Source organism: Scyliorhinus canicula, chromosome 7 (genome assembly GCF_902713615.1).
Source record: "Scyliorhinus canicula chromosome 7, sScyCan1.1, whole genome shotgun sequence".
NCBI lineage: Eukaryota > Metazoa > Chordata > Chondrichthyes > Carcharhiniformes > Scyliorhinidae > Scyliorhinus > Scyliorhinus canicula.
This window is the reverse complement of record NC_052152.1, coordinates 96,335,791-96,351,173: the sequence shown is the minus strand read 5'-3', so window position 1 is coordinate 96,351,173 and position 15,383 is coordinate 96,335,791. Positions and strand designations below refer to the sequence as shown.

The following is a 15,383-nucleotide window of genomic DNA, read 5'->3' as shown; positions in this document are numbered from 1 at the left end:
GACAGGAATAGTGCCGGAAGACTGGAGGATAGCAAATGTTGTCCCCTTGTTCAAGAAGGGGAGTAGAGACAACCCTGGTAATTATAGACCTGTGAGCCTTACTTCAGTTTTGGGTAAAATGTTGGAAAAGGTTATAAGAGATAGGGTTTATAGTCATCTTGAAAAGAACAAGTTGATTAGCGATAGTCAACACGGTTTTGTGAAGGGTAGGTCATGCCTCACAAACCTTATTGAGTTTTTGAGAAGGTGACCAAACAGGTGGATGAGGGTAAAGCGGTTAATGTGGTGTATATGGATTTCAGTAAGCCGTTTGATAAGGTTCCCCACAGTAGGCTATTGCAGAAAATAAGGAAGTATGGGATTGAAGGTGATTTAGCGGTTTGGATCTGTAATTGGCTAGCTGAAAGAAGACAGAGGGTGGTGGTTGATGGCAAATGTTCATCCTGGAGTTCAGTTACTAGTGGTGTACCGCAAGGATCTGTTTTGGGGCCACTGCTGTTTGTCATTTTTATAAATGACCTGGAAGAGGGTGTAGAAGGATGGGTTAGTAAATTTGCAGATGACACAAAGGTCGGTGGAGTTGTGGATAGTGCTGAAGGATGTTATAGGATACAGAGGGACATAGATCAGCTGCAGAGCTGGGCTGAGAGGTGGCAGATGGAGTTTAATGCGGAAAAATGTGAGGTGGTTCACTTTGGAAGGAGTAACAGGAATGCAGAGTACTGGGCTAATGGCAAGATTCTTGGTAGTGTAGATGAACAGAGAGATCTCGGCATCCAGGTACATAAATCCCTGAAAGTTGCCACCAAGGTTAATAGTGCTGTTAAGAAGGCATATGGTGTGCTAGCCTTTATCAGTAGGGGGATTGAGTTTCAGAGCCACAACGTCATGCTGCAGCTGTACATAACTCTAGTGCGGCCGCTCCTGGAGTACTGCGTGCAGTTCTGGTCACCACATTATAGGAAGGATGTGGAAGCTTTGGAAAGGGTTCAGAGGAGATTTACTAGGATGTTGCCTGGTATGGAGGGAAGGTCTTACGAGGAAAGGCTCAGGGACTTGAGGTTGTTTTCGTTAGAGAGGAGAAGACTGAGAGGTGACTTAATAGAGACATATAAGATAGTCAGAGGGTTAGATAGGGTGGACAGTGAGAGTCTCTTTCCTCGGATGGTGAGGGGACATAGCTTTAAATTGAGGGGTGGTAGATATAGGACAGATGTCAGAGGCAGTTTCTTTACTCAGAGAGTAGTAGGGGTGCGGAACGCCCTGCCTGCAACAGTAGTAGACTCGCCAACTTTAAGGGCATTTAAGTGGTCACTGGATAGGCATATGGATGAAAATGGAATAGTGTAGGTCAGATAGGCTTCAGATGGTTTCACAGGTCGGCGCAACATCGAGGGCCAAAGGGCCCGTACTGCGTTGTAATGTTCTATGTTCTAATCCACCTAACCTGCATGTCTTTGGACTGTGGGAGGGAACCGGAGCACCCGGAGGAAACCCACGCAGACACGGGGAGGACGCGCAGACTCCACACAGACAGTGACCCAGCAGGGAATCCAAACTGGGACCCTGGCGCTGTGAAGCCGCAGTGCTATCCACTTGTGCTCCTGTGCTGCCCAAGATCTTCACTGGGCACTGCCAGCTGAGATATAGCTTACTCCACAATCAAAATATTCACTCTCTGCTGCTTAAATAGATGTTTGCAAAGTTATGACATGTCGGTCCATTCATTAACAATGAGAAACCCAGACTGAACAGCAAGTCCGAAAACAAATTAGTATGAACACATGAGCTTGATGTGACAAACTAAGGAGTGGGATTCTCCGTCGGCTGACACCAAAATGCGTTTAGGCAGAGAATCGGTTTTGATGCCAAAATCGTGGCAGGTGCTGGTTTCACGCCAAATTGCGATTCTCTGGTGCCTCAATAGCGGTGTCAATGTGTTCCACTCCACACGTACAGTAAGCACCCTTGGCATATTATTAACGGGTCTGACCCGGTATTCTCCAGGGCTCCACTATTGTCTGCCTCAAGTGGGGTGAATTCCTGACGGTGAGGTTCAATTGTGTTTCTAAAAATCGTGAAACCAGCGTCATGGCTGCTGAGGGAGAGAGAGGGGGTACAGAAAGTGTCCAACATCGGCACAGTTTGCTGACAGTTGTCCCACTGGCCAGGGGGGGGGGAGTAGTCGCATGTGGCCAGGAGGTGGGCTGTGGGGTCAGGGTGGACGGGTGCAGAACACCATTGCCACAGCTTGCAAGGCAGCCATGTAGCTGCGCATGCTGCTGACTGCCCACTGTGAATTTAGAGCCACAGGCCGTATGGGTGTAATCCCAGGGCACCACCATAGGTGGTCTCTGTCCCCAGCCAACCCATCAGCGGGATGGGTGTGCTTCAATCCAACCAGTGCCATCTTGTTGGCTGGGATGAGTGTGTGTGGGATTGTAATGTGTAAATACGGCTGCAGCTTGTCAGCCTCCCAAATGTCAATCATGGACACGGCAAACCCTGCATCGTTTCTTATTGGAATCAATTGTGTTCCACGTGGTGCTGGTGCTAGCCCCTCCACAGTGGCTGAATCGGTCCAGCTGCGGCGCCAGTTTTGCTGTCGTGGAAATCCACAAATCCTGCCCCAGTGTCAACACTTAGTCTCAGGAATGGGGAATCCCGCTACAGAGCTTTCAACTTGTACATTACAAGAAGAATGTTTAACTCAAAAGAGATTTTAGGGTACTTTCAGTCATTAATCAGAGCTTGTCACTATTTTTTAAATTGAAGTGTCTTTTGCCTTCTGTTGGTACGTGATGGAAGCTATCGGGTTGGTCTCTATTCATGGTAGTATTAACCCAAACACTTGGGCAATGAGTTAACTTGTTGTAGGACCCTCCTCCTTCATGGACTATGTGAAAGGTTGTCCAGTTTGGAAAGCTTGACCTTTCATCACTTGAATGTTAATGATCTTTCCAAGAACACCATAGGAGACTGAGTGGCTGATTTTCTGCTGATTTTCCAATGTGATTCATGTTGTTTTATATCTACCTGTAGAATTTTATATGTGTGTTTTAATGGGTGTGCTGATAATAGCCTTCACAGCATTTCAACTCGAAGTGAATTATAATAGTCCGAAGTCACGGTGGCACGTGGCACAGTGGCTAGCATTGCTGCCTACGGCGCTGAGGACCCGGGTTTGAATCCCGGCCCTGGGTCACTGTCCGTGTGCAGTTTGCACATTCTCCCCGTGTTCGCGTGAGTTTCACCCCCACAACCCAAAATGTGCAGGTTAGGTGGATTGGCCATGCTATATTGTCCCTTAATTGGAAAAAATATAATTGAGTCGTCTAAATTTATAATAAAAAAAATAATAGTTGGGAGTAAGGGGTGGCACGGTAGCATAGTGGTTAGCACTGTTATTTCACAGCACCAGGGTCCCAGGTTCGATTCTCCGCTGGGTCACTGTCTGTGCGGAGTCTGCATGTTCTCCCCGTGTCTGCGTGGGTTTCCTCCGGGTGCTCCGGTTTCCTCCCACAAGTCCCGAAAAATGTGCTGTCAGGCGAACTGGGCATTCTGATTTCTCCCTCAGTGTACCCGAACAAGCGCCAGAGTGTGGCGACTAGGGGATTTTCACAGTAACTTCATTGCAGTATTAATGTAAGCCTACTTGTGACACTAAGAAATATTATTATTATTATTATGAATACTTCACTTGCGAGAGTAAAGAAGTGGGGTTGTTATTTTTAGATCAGAGAAGGGGAGGCTTAAAAGATGTATAAAATTATGAATAATGTTTCTAGATTAAATAGGAAGAAACTTTTCACTGACAGAAGGGTTGATAATTAGACAAATGAAAATAAGAATAAAATAACTGCATGTACAACTTTCATGATTTAAAGCAAAAGAGAAAATGCTGGAAAATCTCAGCAGGTTTGGCAGCATCTGTAGGGAGATAAAAGAGCTAATGTTTTGAGTCCAATGACTCTTTGTTAAAGCTAACAGACAGAGAAAGTGGGAAATATTTATATTGTGGAGTGAGAATGAAAGATGAGTCATAGCCACAGAGACCCAGGGAAACCGAAACAGAAACCAAGGGGAAAGAGTGCTAATGGCAGTCCCCAGAGAGGACAAAACCTTTCACATCTTTTGTCCTCTTTGAATTGAGAAATTAATATTAGCCAGGACCCTGGAAATTAATATTAGCCAGGACAACCTGCTCTTCTTCAATTCTGTGCTGTGGGATTCTTCACATCCATCCAAGAGGACAGATAGGGCCTTCGTATAACATTTTATCTGAAAGACGGCATCTTCAACAGTGCATTGCACAGTACTACATTGCATGTCAGCCTAGATTTATTTTGTGTTGAGTTCAGTGGGGGTGGGATCTCAACACCTTCTGGCTTTCGGATGTGAGCAGTACCAACTGAGCTACAAATGATGCCCAAACCAGATCTAAGATAATTGGCAAAAGAATCAGAGTTTTTTTTTAATGTAGCACTTTGATATGATCTGGAATGCATTGCCTGAAGCAGTGGGTAGTGGAAAGCAGGGTCAATAATAACGTTCAAAAGGAAATAGCATAAATATTTGAAAAGGTGAGATTTTCAGGGCAAGTGGCAGGAGCAGAGAATAAGATTAATTGGATAGCTCTCTCAATGTACATCAGAGGTACGGTAGATCAAAAGGTCACCTTTGGTACTGTATGATTCTCAGAATAGTAAGGATAAAATGAAAGGTTTTGAAAAATTAGCACAAAAATTGGAGACAAGGAAAGAACAGGAAAGTAAGGTTGGAAGGGCAATACTGAATCTGATGCTATTGATTTCCTTAAGGCTATTTCTACTCGGTTGCCAAAGGCCAGGCAGAAGTGTGGCACCTGCCTTGTTTAGACACAGAAACAAGAAGCTGGATGTTCTTGCGAGCAGCGGAACCCCACCGACTGTATCAAATGGGGCTAACCTATCCACTGCCTGGACAATCCAGACGGCATTTGAAGAGAGCTGTCAACTGGCATTGCAATTGGTCTAATTGGATAGCTGCAATAGATGAGTGGGTAGCCATCACCTTCCCACCTCGTCATGAAAACCCCTTACACTTTCCCTCCACTTTTCTACATAAACAACAGTGAAAAAAGCCAAAACCAATGCCTTCGAGCCGGAACCGTCCTGTGTGCGGCCACTAACTCCGTGACCGCCAACGGAGGTTGAAAACCTCCTGTCTGGCAATAGCCTGGACCCAGGTGTATGGTGGGACACTGGCCAGCAGTAAGAACGTGCCACCATGCCTGCCTTCAAACCCACCTCCAGTGCCAACCTAAGGCTTCTTCTAAAGTGACAGTCACATAGTGAAAGAAACAATAAGGAATTTCTGGGTGGAGGTACTTTCCTCTTTTTTCATTTTTATGTCAATTAACATAGGTTACTTCTGACGCTTTGAGTGCTGCTGCTTTTGTGATATCAAATGTTTATGTTGGTATGTGAACTACAAAATCACAAAGTTGCCTGGTTTAAGAGAGCAGTTATTGCTTTGGATTTGGTGGGAGCTCCAAGGTTTTCCAGGGTTAACCTGTATTGGAGTCACATTTACAGAATTACAGAAAAATACAGTGCAGATGAAGCACCGACCCATGAAAAACCCCTGACCTGCCACCCAATCCCATTTGCCAGCACTTGGCCCATAGTCTCGCAAGTTATAATGGGCCAAGAGCTCATTCAGGTATATTTTAAAGGATGTGAGACAACCTGCCTCTACCACCCTCCCCAGCAGGACATTCCAGACCGTCACACCTTCCTTACATCCCCCTGAACCTCCTGCCCCTCACCTTGAACTTGTGTCCCCTCATGACTGACCCTTCAATTAAGGAAACCAGCTGCATCATATCCACCCTCTCCATACCCCTCATAATATTGTAGACCTCGACCAGGTCGCCCCTCAGTCTTCTCTGCTCCAGCGAAAACAACCCAAGCCTATTGAACCTCTCTTCATAACTTAAATGTTCCATCCTAGGCAACATCCTGGTGAATATCTTCTGAACTCCTTCCAGTGTAACCACGTCCTTCGTCTAATGTGGCAACCAGAATTACACACAGTACTCCAGCTGTCGCTTCACCAAAATTCACCAACGTGACCTCCCTGCTTTTGTAATCTATGCCTTGACTGAGAAAGGCAAGTGTCTCATATGCCTTTTTCACCACCCTATTAACCTTCCCTCCCGCCTTCCGAGATCAATGGGCACGCTAAGGTCCCTTTGTTCCTCGGAACTTCCCAGTGTCACCCTATTCATTGAATAACCCTTTGTCAAATTTCTCCTTCCAAAATGTATCACCTGACACTTTTCGGCATTAATTCCATCTGCCACTTATCTGCCCATTTGACTATCCCATCTATATCTTCCTGTAATGCAAGACACTCACATCACTGTTAACCAGCCGGCCAATCTTTGTGTCATCCGCAAACTTACTGATCCTATCCCCCACATAGTCATCTAAGTAATTTATATAAATGATGAGTAAAAGGAGACTCAGCACAGATCCCTGTGGTATGCCACTGGACACTTGCTTCCAGTCACTAAAGCAACCATTTGTCATCACCCTCTGACACCTACAACTAAGCCAATTCTGAATCCACCTTATCAAATTACCCTGTGTCCCATGTGCATTTGCCTTCTTTATAAGTCTCCCACGTGTAACCTTGTCAAAGGCTTTGATAAAATCCATATGAACTACATCAACTGCACTACCCTCATCTATCCATCTCTCAAAAAATTCAATCAAATTTGTTCGGCATGACCTCTCTCTGACAAAGCCAATGCCGCCTATCCCTGATCAAGCCTTGCTGTTCAAGTAGAGATAGATTCTCTCCTTCAAAATTATCTCCAATAGTTTCCCTACAACTGTCATGAGGCTCACTGGTCTGTAGTTCCATCCTTCTTAAATAGTGGAACCATATTAGCTGCTCTCCAGTCTCTGGCACCTCCCCTGTGACCAGCGAGGAATTAAGAATTTGAGTCAGAGTCCCTGCAATCTCCTCCCTCGCTTTCCACAACTTCCTGGGACACAATTCATTCAGAGATATGCCCACTTTTAAGCCTGCCAACACCTCTAATACCTGGTCACTGCCTATATCAATTTGCTCAAGAACCTCACAGTCTCTCTCCCTGAGTTCCATACCTACATCCTCTCTTGGAATACTCCTTTGGTTCCAAATGGGCCCTACTCTTTCCCTGGTTATCCTCTTCTCATTCATATACTTATAGGCTATCTTGGGATTTTCCCTACTTTTACCAGCCAGAGCTTTTACATTTAATACATTTACAAGTGAATGAAAATGTATCACCTTGGCTAAAATTATATAAGAGAGATATTATGGAGTATGAATCCTTGTCGGGAATTTAAGAGAGTATGCAATAATAAGGAAAGATGTCTATGAATATGGATTTACAACACTCCAATTGCAAAGGTAAGAATGAAGGGAAAGAACAAATTGACACATGGATTCCACTTCACGTGACTATCTCCTTTATTGGGGGGAAAGGAAGCACAGGCACAATGTAAACAAGAAAGCATCAAAACATTCTGCATCACTTGAGTGCAAACAGTTCTAAAATAACAAACATACGTCAGATGCAATGGTACTGATTCACTATTGTATGACAATAACCACTTTGCCTACGACATGTACACAATTATTCATGGCAATAAATATTTTTTGTCGTAGTTTTTTTTAACAGTAAAGTTATTTTCTGATAATTATACATCTATTATATTTTTAGTTTTGATAATAGCGAAAAAAAATAAATGTCTTGAGCAACTAATTATATTTGAGAAGATAAAAATGCAAATAAGGGAGAAATACTTATATTGATAGCTTTTCCCATTCAAAGCACAGCTGTCAGAGATGCATCAGGTTCATGCTACTTGACAATTAGACAGCCGCAGCAGTCGTTAGCATTGAACTTTGTGTTAAACCACGAAGAACAAGAGGTAAAGCCGAAACAGCAGGAAGCCATGAATCACAGATGATAAATTTATTTGAGTGGCATGCACCTACATAAATCAGTACAGTTGACTTGTTTCCCAAATTCTACTATCCTGTAATGTATTTTTTAAAATGCTGTACGCCCTGGTGTCCTCTTTATAAAATACAACACAGTTCTTTGCTATAATTTAAAATCTTTTCACATTGTCCTATGGCTAGCATTGTCACAGTCAATTTCTGGTCAGTGTTAAATCAATAATTACAGCCTCACTTGTTTTCACTGGAGAGCTCTATAAATTGAAGCTGGAATCAATGGACGACAGTGCTGGTAATGCAGTGCAGGGAAATTCATGGGAAGATGGGAATGAATAAGAATTCCTCGGGTTACAAAGAAAATAGTATCTGTCAAACCATTGTAAGAAGTCTTACAACACCAGGTTAAAGTCCAACAGGTCAAACCATTAGCCATCAGGAGATTAGGGGAATAGTTTAACTACAGGCCACAATCTCTCAGCATGAGCTACTTTTGTAAACCCTGCCCTTCTCACGTAACAAATTTAAACACAGCCATAACATTCCCTCAATTTTAAACCAACTATATATTACTGCACATCTTAAAATAACATTCATCTTCTGTCTGCTCATTCAAACCTTTTTGCCAACAGAACTATCTGTTTACACAGAATACAATCACACCGCATTTGTCACATTCGGCGCCCTCTAGTTAAAGACCAGTGAAGCAAATGATGAGAAGCAACAGTCGGAGGTATTATGAATAAGGTTTTGTCTTTCTGCAACCATGAATAATGGTTGACTTTTTAAAAAATCCTTTGGATCCAGGAGCCAACTTTGTACAAAATACAAAATTGGGATATAAACCAGTGATTCATTTTATAATGCTGCCTATATATCTTGGGCAGATACATAGGGCAATGTGACATTTATTTCCTAATTGGAATTGATGGTGCTCCATCTCTGCAATTTCTTGGAAAATGTTCCAAAGCACCACGTCCCTACAAGTATGCTAGCAGACTTTCTTTTCAGAGATACTAGCCGATCTCTCTTCTTTCATTGAAATTGGACTTATATCCAGTGTGTCAAACATTGGTAATCCCATCAGGATTGTACACAAGCACACTAATCCACGTATCCAAGAGGGTGTCAAGTCTAAGACAGCAGCAGAAGAGTCGGCAGATAGAGGAATGGTGAAGAGTTCAGGTAGGGATTTGCAGATGAGGGTTTAAAATGCCTGAGAAGGGAGAAAGAAAGGAATAATAACTAGGTAACAAAAAGAGGAGGAAGCGGGAGAGAAGATGGGACCAAGGTGGGCAGCACGGTAGCACAAGTGGATAGCACTGTGGCTTCACAGGGCAAGGATCCCAGGTTCGATTTCCCGCTGGGTCACTGTCTGTGCGGAATCTGTACATTCTCCCCGTGTTTGCGTGGGTTTCCTCCGTGTGCTCCAGTTTCATCCCACAGTCCAAAGACGTGCAGGTTAGGTTGATTGGCCTTACTAAAATTGCCCTTAGTGTCCAAAAAAGGTTAGGTGGGTTATTGGGTTACAGGGATAGGGTGGAAGTGAGGGTTTAATGTGGGTCGGTGCAGACTCGATGGGCCGAATGGCCTCCTTCTGCACTGTATGTTCTATGTTCTAAGATGGATTCGGGAAGTATAGGAAAAAGCAAATAGAAGGAATGAGCTTCGACCTGCAGCAGCAGTCAAAAGAGAGAATTCCGTTTTCATCGGTATGGCGAAAATTAGGATAACTGTAAACAGAGGATAGCGAGGAGCCTTTTGAAAGAGGCTAAAGTTAAAGTCAGACGTCTCATGGTGGGATGAAGTTGACCAGGGGTTCGGGTTAAGTCAGCTTCGAGCACAAATTAAGTAATGTCCAGATTGAGAGACATATCTTGGGGGCAAGTGAGTCCAGGGCTGTTTGAAGTGCAGAGTATTCCTGAATTCTGGACTTTGGTTCAGTGGTGACTAAGACCTAAAGCTATTTCATTAAAAACCCATGAATCTAACAGGAACAAAACTCATTAAATGAGGAAAAGGACTGTGAAATCTACTGTGCCATCCAGAACATAGTACATTAATTTTCAAAGGAAAGAGTTCCTTTTACAACCATGCTTGTATTTTATATTTTAAAACACAAGTCAGGCATGAATCCTTCATGCTTACAAAGAACTATGGAATTCTTGAGTACTTTTACAATGTCATCTAACTGTAATACTTAGAAATTCAAATGGAAAATGTTATAATTATACTTTTGGTTGTCAGAGATTATTAGGTCCAGCAAAATCAACAGTGCAAACTCTGATATCACAATCTGCATGAGCACAGCTTCACCTGTGCTTACTTCGGTCAAATATATACAGTTTATTTACAGATTATCACAATGGTCATATGCAGCAGGCTTGTAATCGTCATCATTTACTGGCTGGCAAACTAATGTTAAAAAAAAGCATTTTGTTGAGAACCGAGCATGCGAATGCTTTTTGTACAAGTGAGACTAATGGCATGACAGTGAACTGTGATCAGAATTAGGACCACATTTTAAAACCAAAGTTAAAATGGTAACACATAGTATTCCATAGATAATACATAATACTCCATTTTTAGCACATAATATTCCATCGCAGGATCCCATGGATAGCACAAAGTATCAAGTTTGTTTGAAGGAAAATTAATTAATTTTACAAAATGCAGAATCAATTACTTTCTTTTAATGAACAAGGATGAAAAGACAATTTTCCCTTTCCGGTGTGAAATTTTCCAAATGTTATGCAGGAGCACAAGCTGCAACGGGACAAAATGGAATTCATCCCCTAAGTGACGGAGAAACTTCAGAACTCACAAAATACAAAATACAAAGGCATAAGCAAGTTATGAAGTCTTTCCTTACAAGGGATTAAACAAGGCACTATAATTCTTTCTATTGTATATTCTCCTACGCGACATGTGGGAATTGTTACAAAGAAAAGCTATTTTGATTTTTTTCAATCGTCGATTAGCATTACAGGGTGCTTTAACACATTGCTTTGATATGCGAGCTGTCTCTCACACCCACGACCGGCAATTATTTTGAATCTCCCCCAAGCACAAAATTAATTCTTGGGTGCATATCTCAGCTGCTCCAGTAGGATTATTTAGCTCCGTGACATGAATATAAGTCAGCAGTGAAATATTAAAAATCTGCAAAGTGTTTCTTTACACTTTATAGGATGATCAGCCAATTGTTGGACCTTTAAGTGTCATATAACATGAACGTTACGGCAAAAGATTTCTGAAAATGCTAGATTGAGAGCAATAGAATGGGGACTATAGGTTTAGTTGTGAAGTTATCACTCAAGCATGGCATGTTTACGTCATGCATTTGGTTCACAGTAACTTAATTGCAGTGTTAATGTGAGCCTACTTGTGTCAATACAGATTATTATTAATAACATCCAAAATATTAAAACACATATATCATAGGAAAAGTGCCAATGTCTTTAGTTAGCTTGTTTACTAATCCTGTAAATGTTATGCTGATATAATTAAGTTTCCATGGAATTGTGCAAGCCTTTGGTGCATATCTTCCTGATTCCCCATTTCTAAACCCTTCACAAAAATGGTTAGCAGTGACCACTTTTCATATTTCTGATTGCTCTCAGCTGATTTCCATAACTGCTGTCTCCAATTTTGAATTTACTTCAGATGACCAGGCTGATTAAACTCAAAGTTACTTGCATAATTTAACAAGGAGGACTATTTTTGTGCCTCATACCCACTGGTATTTCAGATGGGAGCTTAGTCTGCTTTTTCCACAGATACCTTTATATTTGCTTCTTTAAAGAAACGCACAGCAGTAATGAAAGCCCATCAAATAGCCGGGAAAGGAATGGCCAAATATCTCTCCCAGCATAAATCGACAATTTTTCTGTGCAACTTTAATATTCCTCCAAATCTACTGAAAAAATATACCAAATAAAATACAAACTGGGGGATAATTAATTTGTTTTGCGAATGTTAGAGTCTGATTGCTTTATTTCAAAGTTACTTTGTTCAAAATATCAGTTAATTAAATTTACAGTAAAGTGATTTGAGTTGACCAGAGAGATCATTCAAATTTATTTCGCACAAAGGAGCCCAGAAATTGACAGGGGCAGACTGTCTATTCAGATACCACTTTCATTTGCTAACGGATTGATGCTATTTCTTTGTTGCAGTATTTGTGCATAGTCACGAATCTGCTTAAAGTGAATGAGGATAAATTCCAGGTTCAGACTTGTAAGTTCCTCCGCTACATCCTGCTCTGTAATATGATTATGAATTTTGGATTGTGTGGATTAGACTGGACTCAATGCTTGGTCCTAACAGGGTATCCCAAAATCTGGTGAAGATCTACCATTGAATTTTCCACTGGGCAATGAATATGCCACCAATTTCCTTATTTCAGTTTCATGAGTTTTAATTGGCACCCATGGCATCCACCACATCAAGATATTGTTCCACTGCTGTCCAAATGTCCCAAAGATGCAATTATTCTATTCGCAACAACTGGGCAATACGTCAGGAATCGCAGTGTGTGTATGCTGAAGTGACAAAAATACTTTATTTAATGTCCCAGTTCCAAACACAAATCTCTGAAATTCTATCCCCATGGTATTTTTCAAATGAAGTTTAATATGATTTAGTCAACTGATTTCCTATCCTTGTTTTGGTGGGGCCTTTGTAACAGTCATTAAAAAATAGCACATTGTCATTGGCAGAACACCTAAATATTCTGAAGAGTGGTTTTACACTAGAAGTGAAAAATATCTGTAATAATATTTATTTACGTTTTCCACTGGATGCCAACTGGAAAGTCTACCTGCTTCTATGTAAAAATCTTTTCTCCTAATCATTTGTGATTCTGAACGTTAAAAACTCAAATGTAATTCCCTACTTTGAAAGGCAGTTCCCAATTAATCCTCCTATCCCAATACTAGGAAACATAACTTACTAGATGCAGAACTACAAGTAAAACCCAATTTAATTAAAGACAGTCTTTTTTGCCAAGATATCACTTTTGGAGATATAGGAGCTTATTATATAATACTGCTTGATACTTCCCAATCCCTGTTCGAATACATCACTCTGATACATCACAACCTTAAAATAAAAAACAGAGACCACAATCCTAGTTCCTTTCAGCTTTTCTTTCAGTTCTGTCACTGCTTCTCTCTTAAAATCAGAAAGATTTGTTGGACTACCACTAACATGACCACTGACCAGTTGTTACCTAAACAACTGCCATTTTTCAAATATAAGCCTTCAACATGGGGTGTCAGTTTGACGGTGGTAGCCATCATAGTTGACGCCAGCCTTTCCTTACTAAGGGACCATACTGGATCACTTTTCAACAGGAGTAGATGGAGTGTGACCAGGAGTTGGATATACTACAGGCACATACATAGTAACATTGCTTCCTTTTTCCTCAGCCTCTTAAGTTATTTTCAGTTTTCTTTCCATTTGCTTCAGGAAAACACTAACCATAGTTCCATGTAGCCATAGCTATCCCTCCTTCCCCTTCCCTCTTGGGGCAACATTTGACTTCTACTCAACTCAAATTGGAAATGTGTTTTTGGGATTATCAGTGCCAATCCACATCCCATCGCTCAGTGGCATTATTGGTTGGTTATGTCACAAAGTACTGTGCTATCGATCCTCCAATGGAATATGCCACAGCATTAGATATTATGAGCCTCTCTAACATACTAACAAATCTTTGATGTAACACACATTATTTATCAACTGCTGTAAAATAGAACAACTAAAATTCTCCATCTGTAACACACCTTTCACTGTACTGATTTTCTTTATTGTCTCCCACAAGTTGCCCTGAGAGTGCATCTAGCAAACCACAACCTTTGTGGCATATCTTTGGTACACCATTAGCATCCCTGCTGGATGCCCTGCTACTAAGGAGGGCCTATTGTACATCAAGACTGTTCCAAACATCTTTAAAGACACAGTTTTAATCTAAACCTCGTATTTATTTGACAAAAACACACCTTACAACCTTTCTACCTGAACCGCAACTTTCTCCCACCAACCCACGGATGCATCATTGTGTTTTACATTCTCGTCTCTGAGACCGAGACCCCAGGGCATGATTGTGATTGCTGAAAAAAGTGCCAAATGTACATTGTTTAGGAGTGTGCGCGATGCACTCCTATACATAACCTTCCTGCTGAACAAAGTTCCCATTGATTAGACTGAAGCTTGCCACTGAGTGATTCGTGCTTTTGAGGGACGTCATCCGGGAGGCAGTTGTACTCCTGCCCGTGCTAGCCGAACGCGAGAGGAGGTGGCTCCTGCAGCAAAACAGGTTGTTGTTGAATTGCTTTCGGAACGTCTTGCTCAGTAGGTAGAGAGCGAATGGGTTTACGCAGGAGTTGCTGAAAGCGAGAATCCTGGCACAGATGCTGCCAACCAGATGCGCTAAGGAGGTGTCCACCTGCATGTAATGGTAGGAACGATATAAGTAGATAATGTGACTGGGGAGCCAGCTCACTGCAAAGAAACCGACAAACACCAGCACTGTCTTTGCAAGTCTTTTCCTGGATTCCATCTGTGAATAAGACAAAATGGACAGATTTAAACTTTCTAAAGCAATAGCAGTTGTGTGTGTGAAACTCTGGACTATAGTGAGCACTAAAAATAACTTCATTCAATATTGAATCTTTCTAAGAAGATGAATAAAGCACAACAATGCATGGCAATAAATTTTGACATCCAGCTCAGCAAGTCCATTCCTTCAACAGACCATGTCCACACCACCAATCAAAGGGACTATTAATCCTTCTGGGGAAAGGTCCTGTAAGCCCCTTTGGCGGCAGTAGTAGATGTATCACCCATTATACAGCCTGCCTAATTTCCCTTTAAGCAGGTGTTCAGCAGGTCCTCTATCATCAGCTTTTGGCCCTCCCCTGTTAAAAGTTGAAAATTGCCACCATGTGAATCTGTGCAGTTGATTGCTGAGGCTTGGTTTGAATTTTTATATTCTTACTTGTGACACAAACCAAGTTCCTATTCTCTCATTTTAATAGACATTCTGAGGCAATCTCTTTTTTTTTAATCATAGCCCTGGAAGAAATGAATCAACGGCTCAGCACGCAATCAAACAACAAATCCAGGTTGCCGAGCGGCAGTTTCCAGTGGCAACGGATACGAGCTAACCTTCCTTTACTGACGTTACTGACCAGCAAAAGGCAAAGGTGTACCTTGAGCTGAGGTGACCGCTGACAACTCAGTCCCAATATTATTTTCATATTTCTTTTTAAATTTAGAGTACCCAATTCATTTTTTCCAATTAAGAAGCAATTTAGCGTGGCCAATCCACCTACCCTGCACATCTTTGGGTTGTGGGGATGAGACCCACGCAGACATGG

General features: G+C 41.8%; 1 protein-coding gene across 1 annotated transcript in view; it reads right to left on the bottom strand.

Moving 5' to 3' along the window:
- Window positions 1-9,505: 9,505 nt before the first annotated feature.
- LOC119969210 (gastrin-releasing peptide receptor-like) overlaps window positions 9,506-15,383 on the bottom strand; it is a 71,295-nt gene continuing 65,417 nt past the window's right edge. The window contains exon 3 of the mRNA XM_038802510.1: window positions 9,506-14,563. Within this exon, the coding sequence (XP_038658438.1) occupies window positions 14,165-14,563 (399 nt within the window). The 3' untranslated portion in view covers window positions 9,506-14,164. The remainder of the gene's footprint in view (window positions 14,564-15,383) is intronic.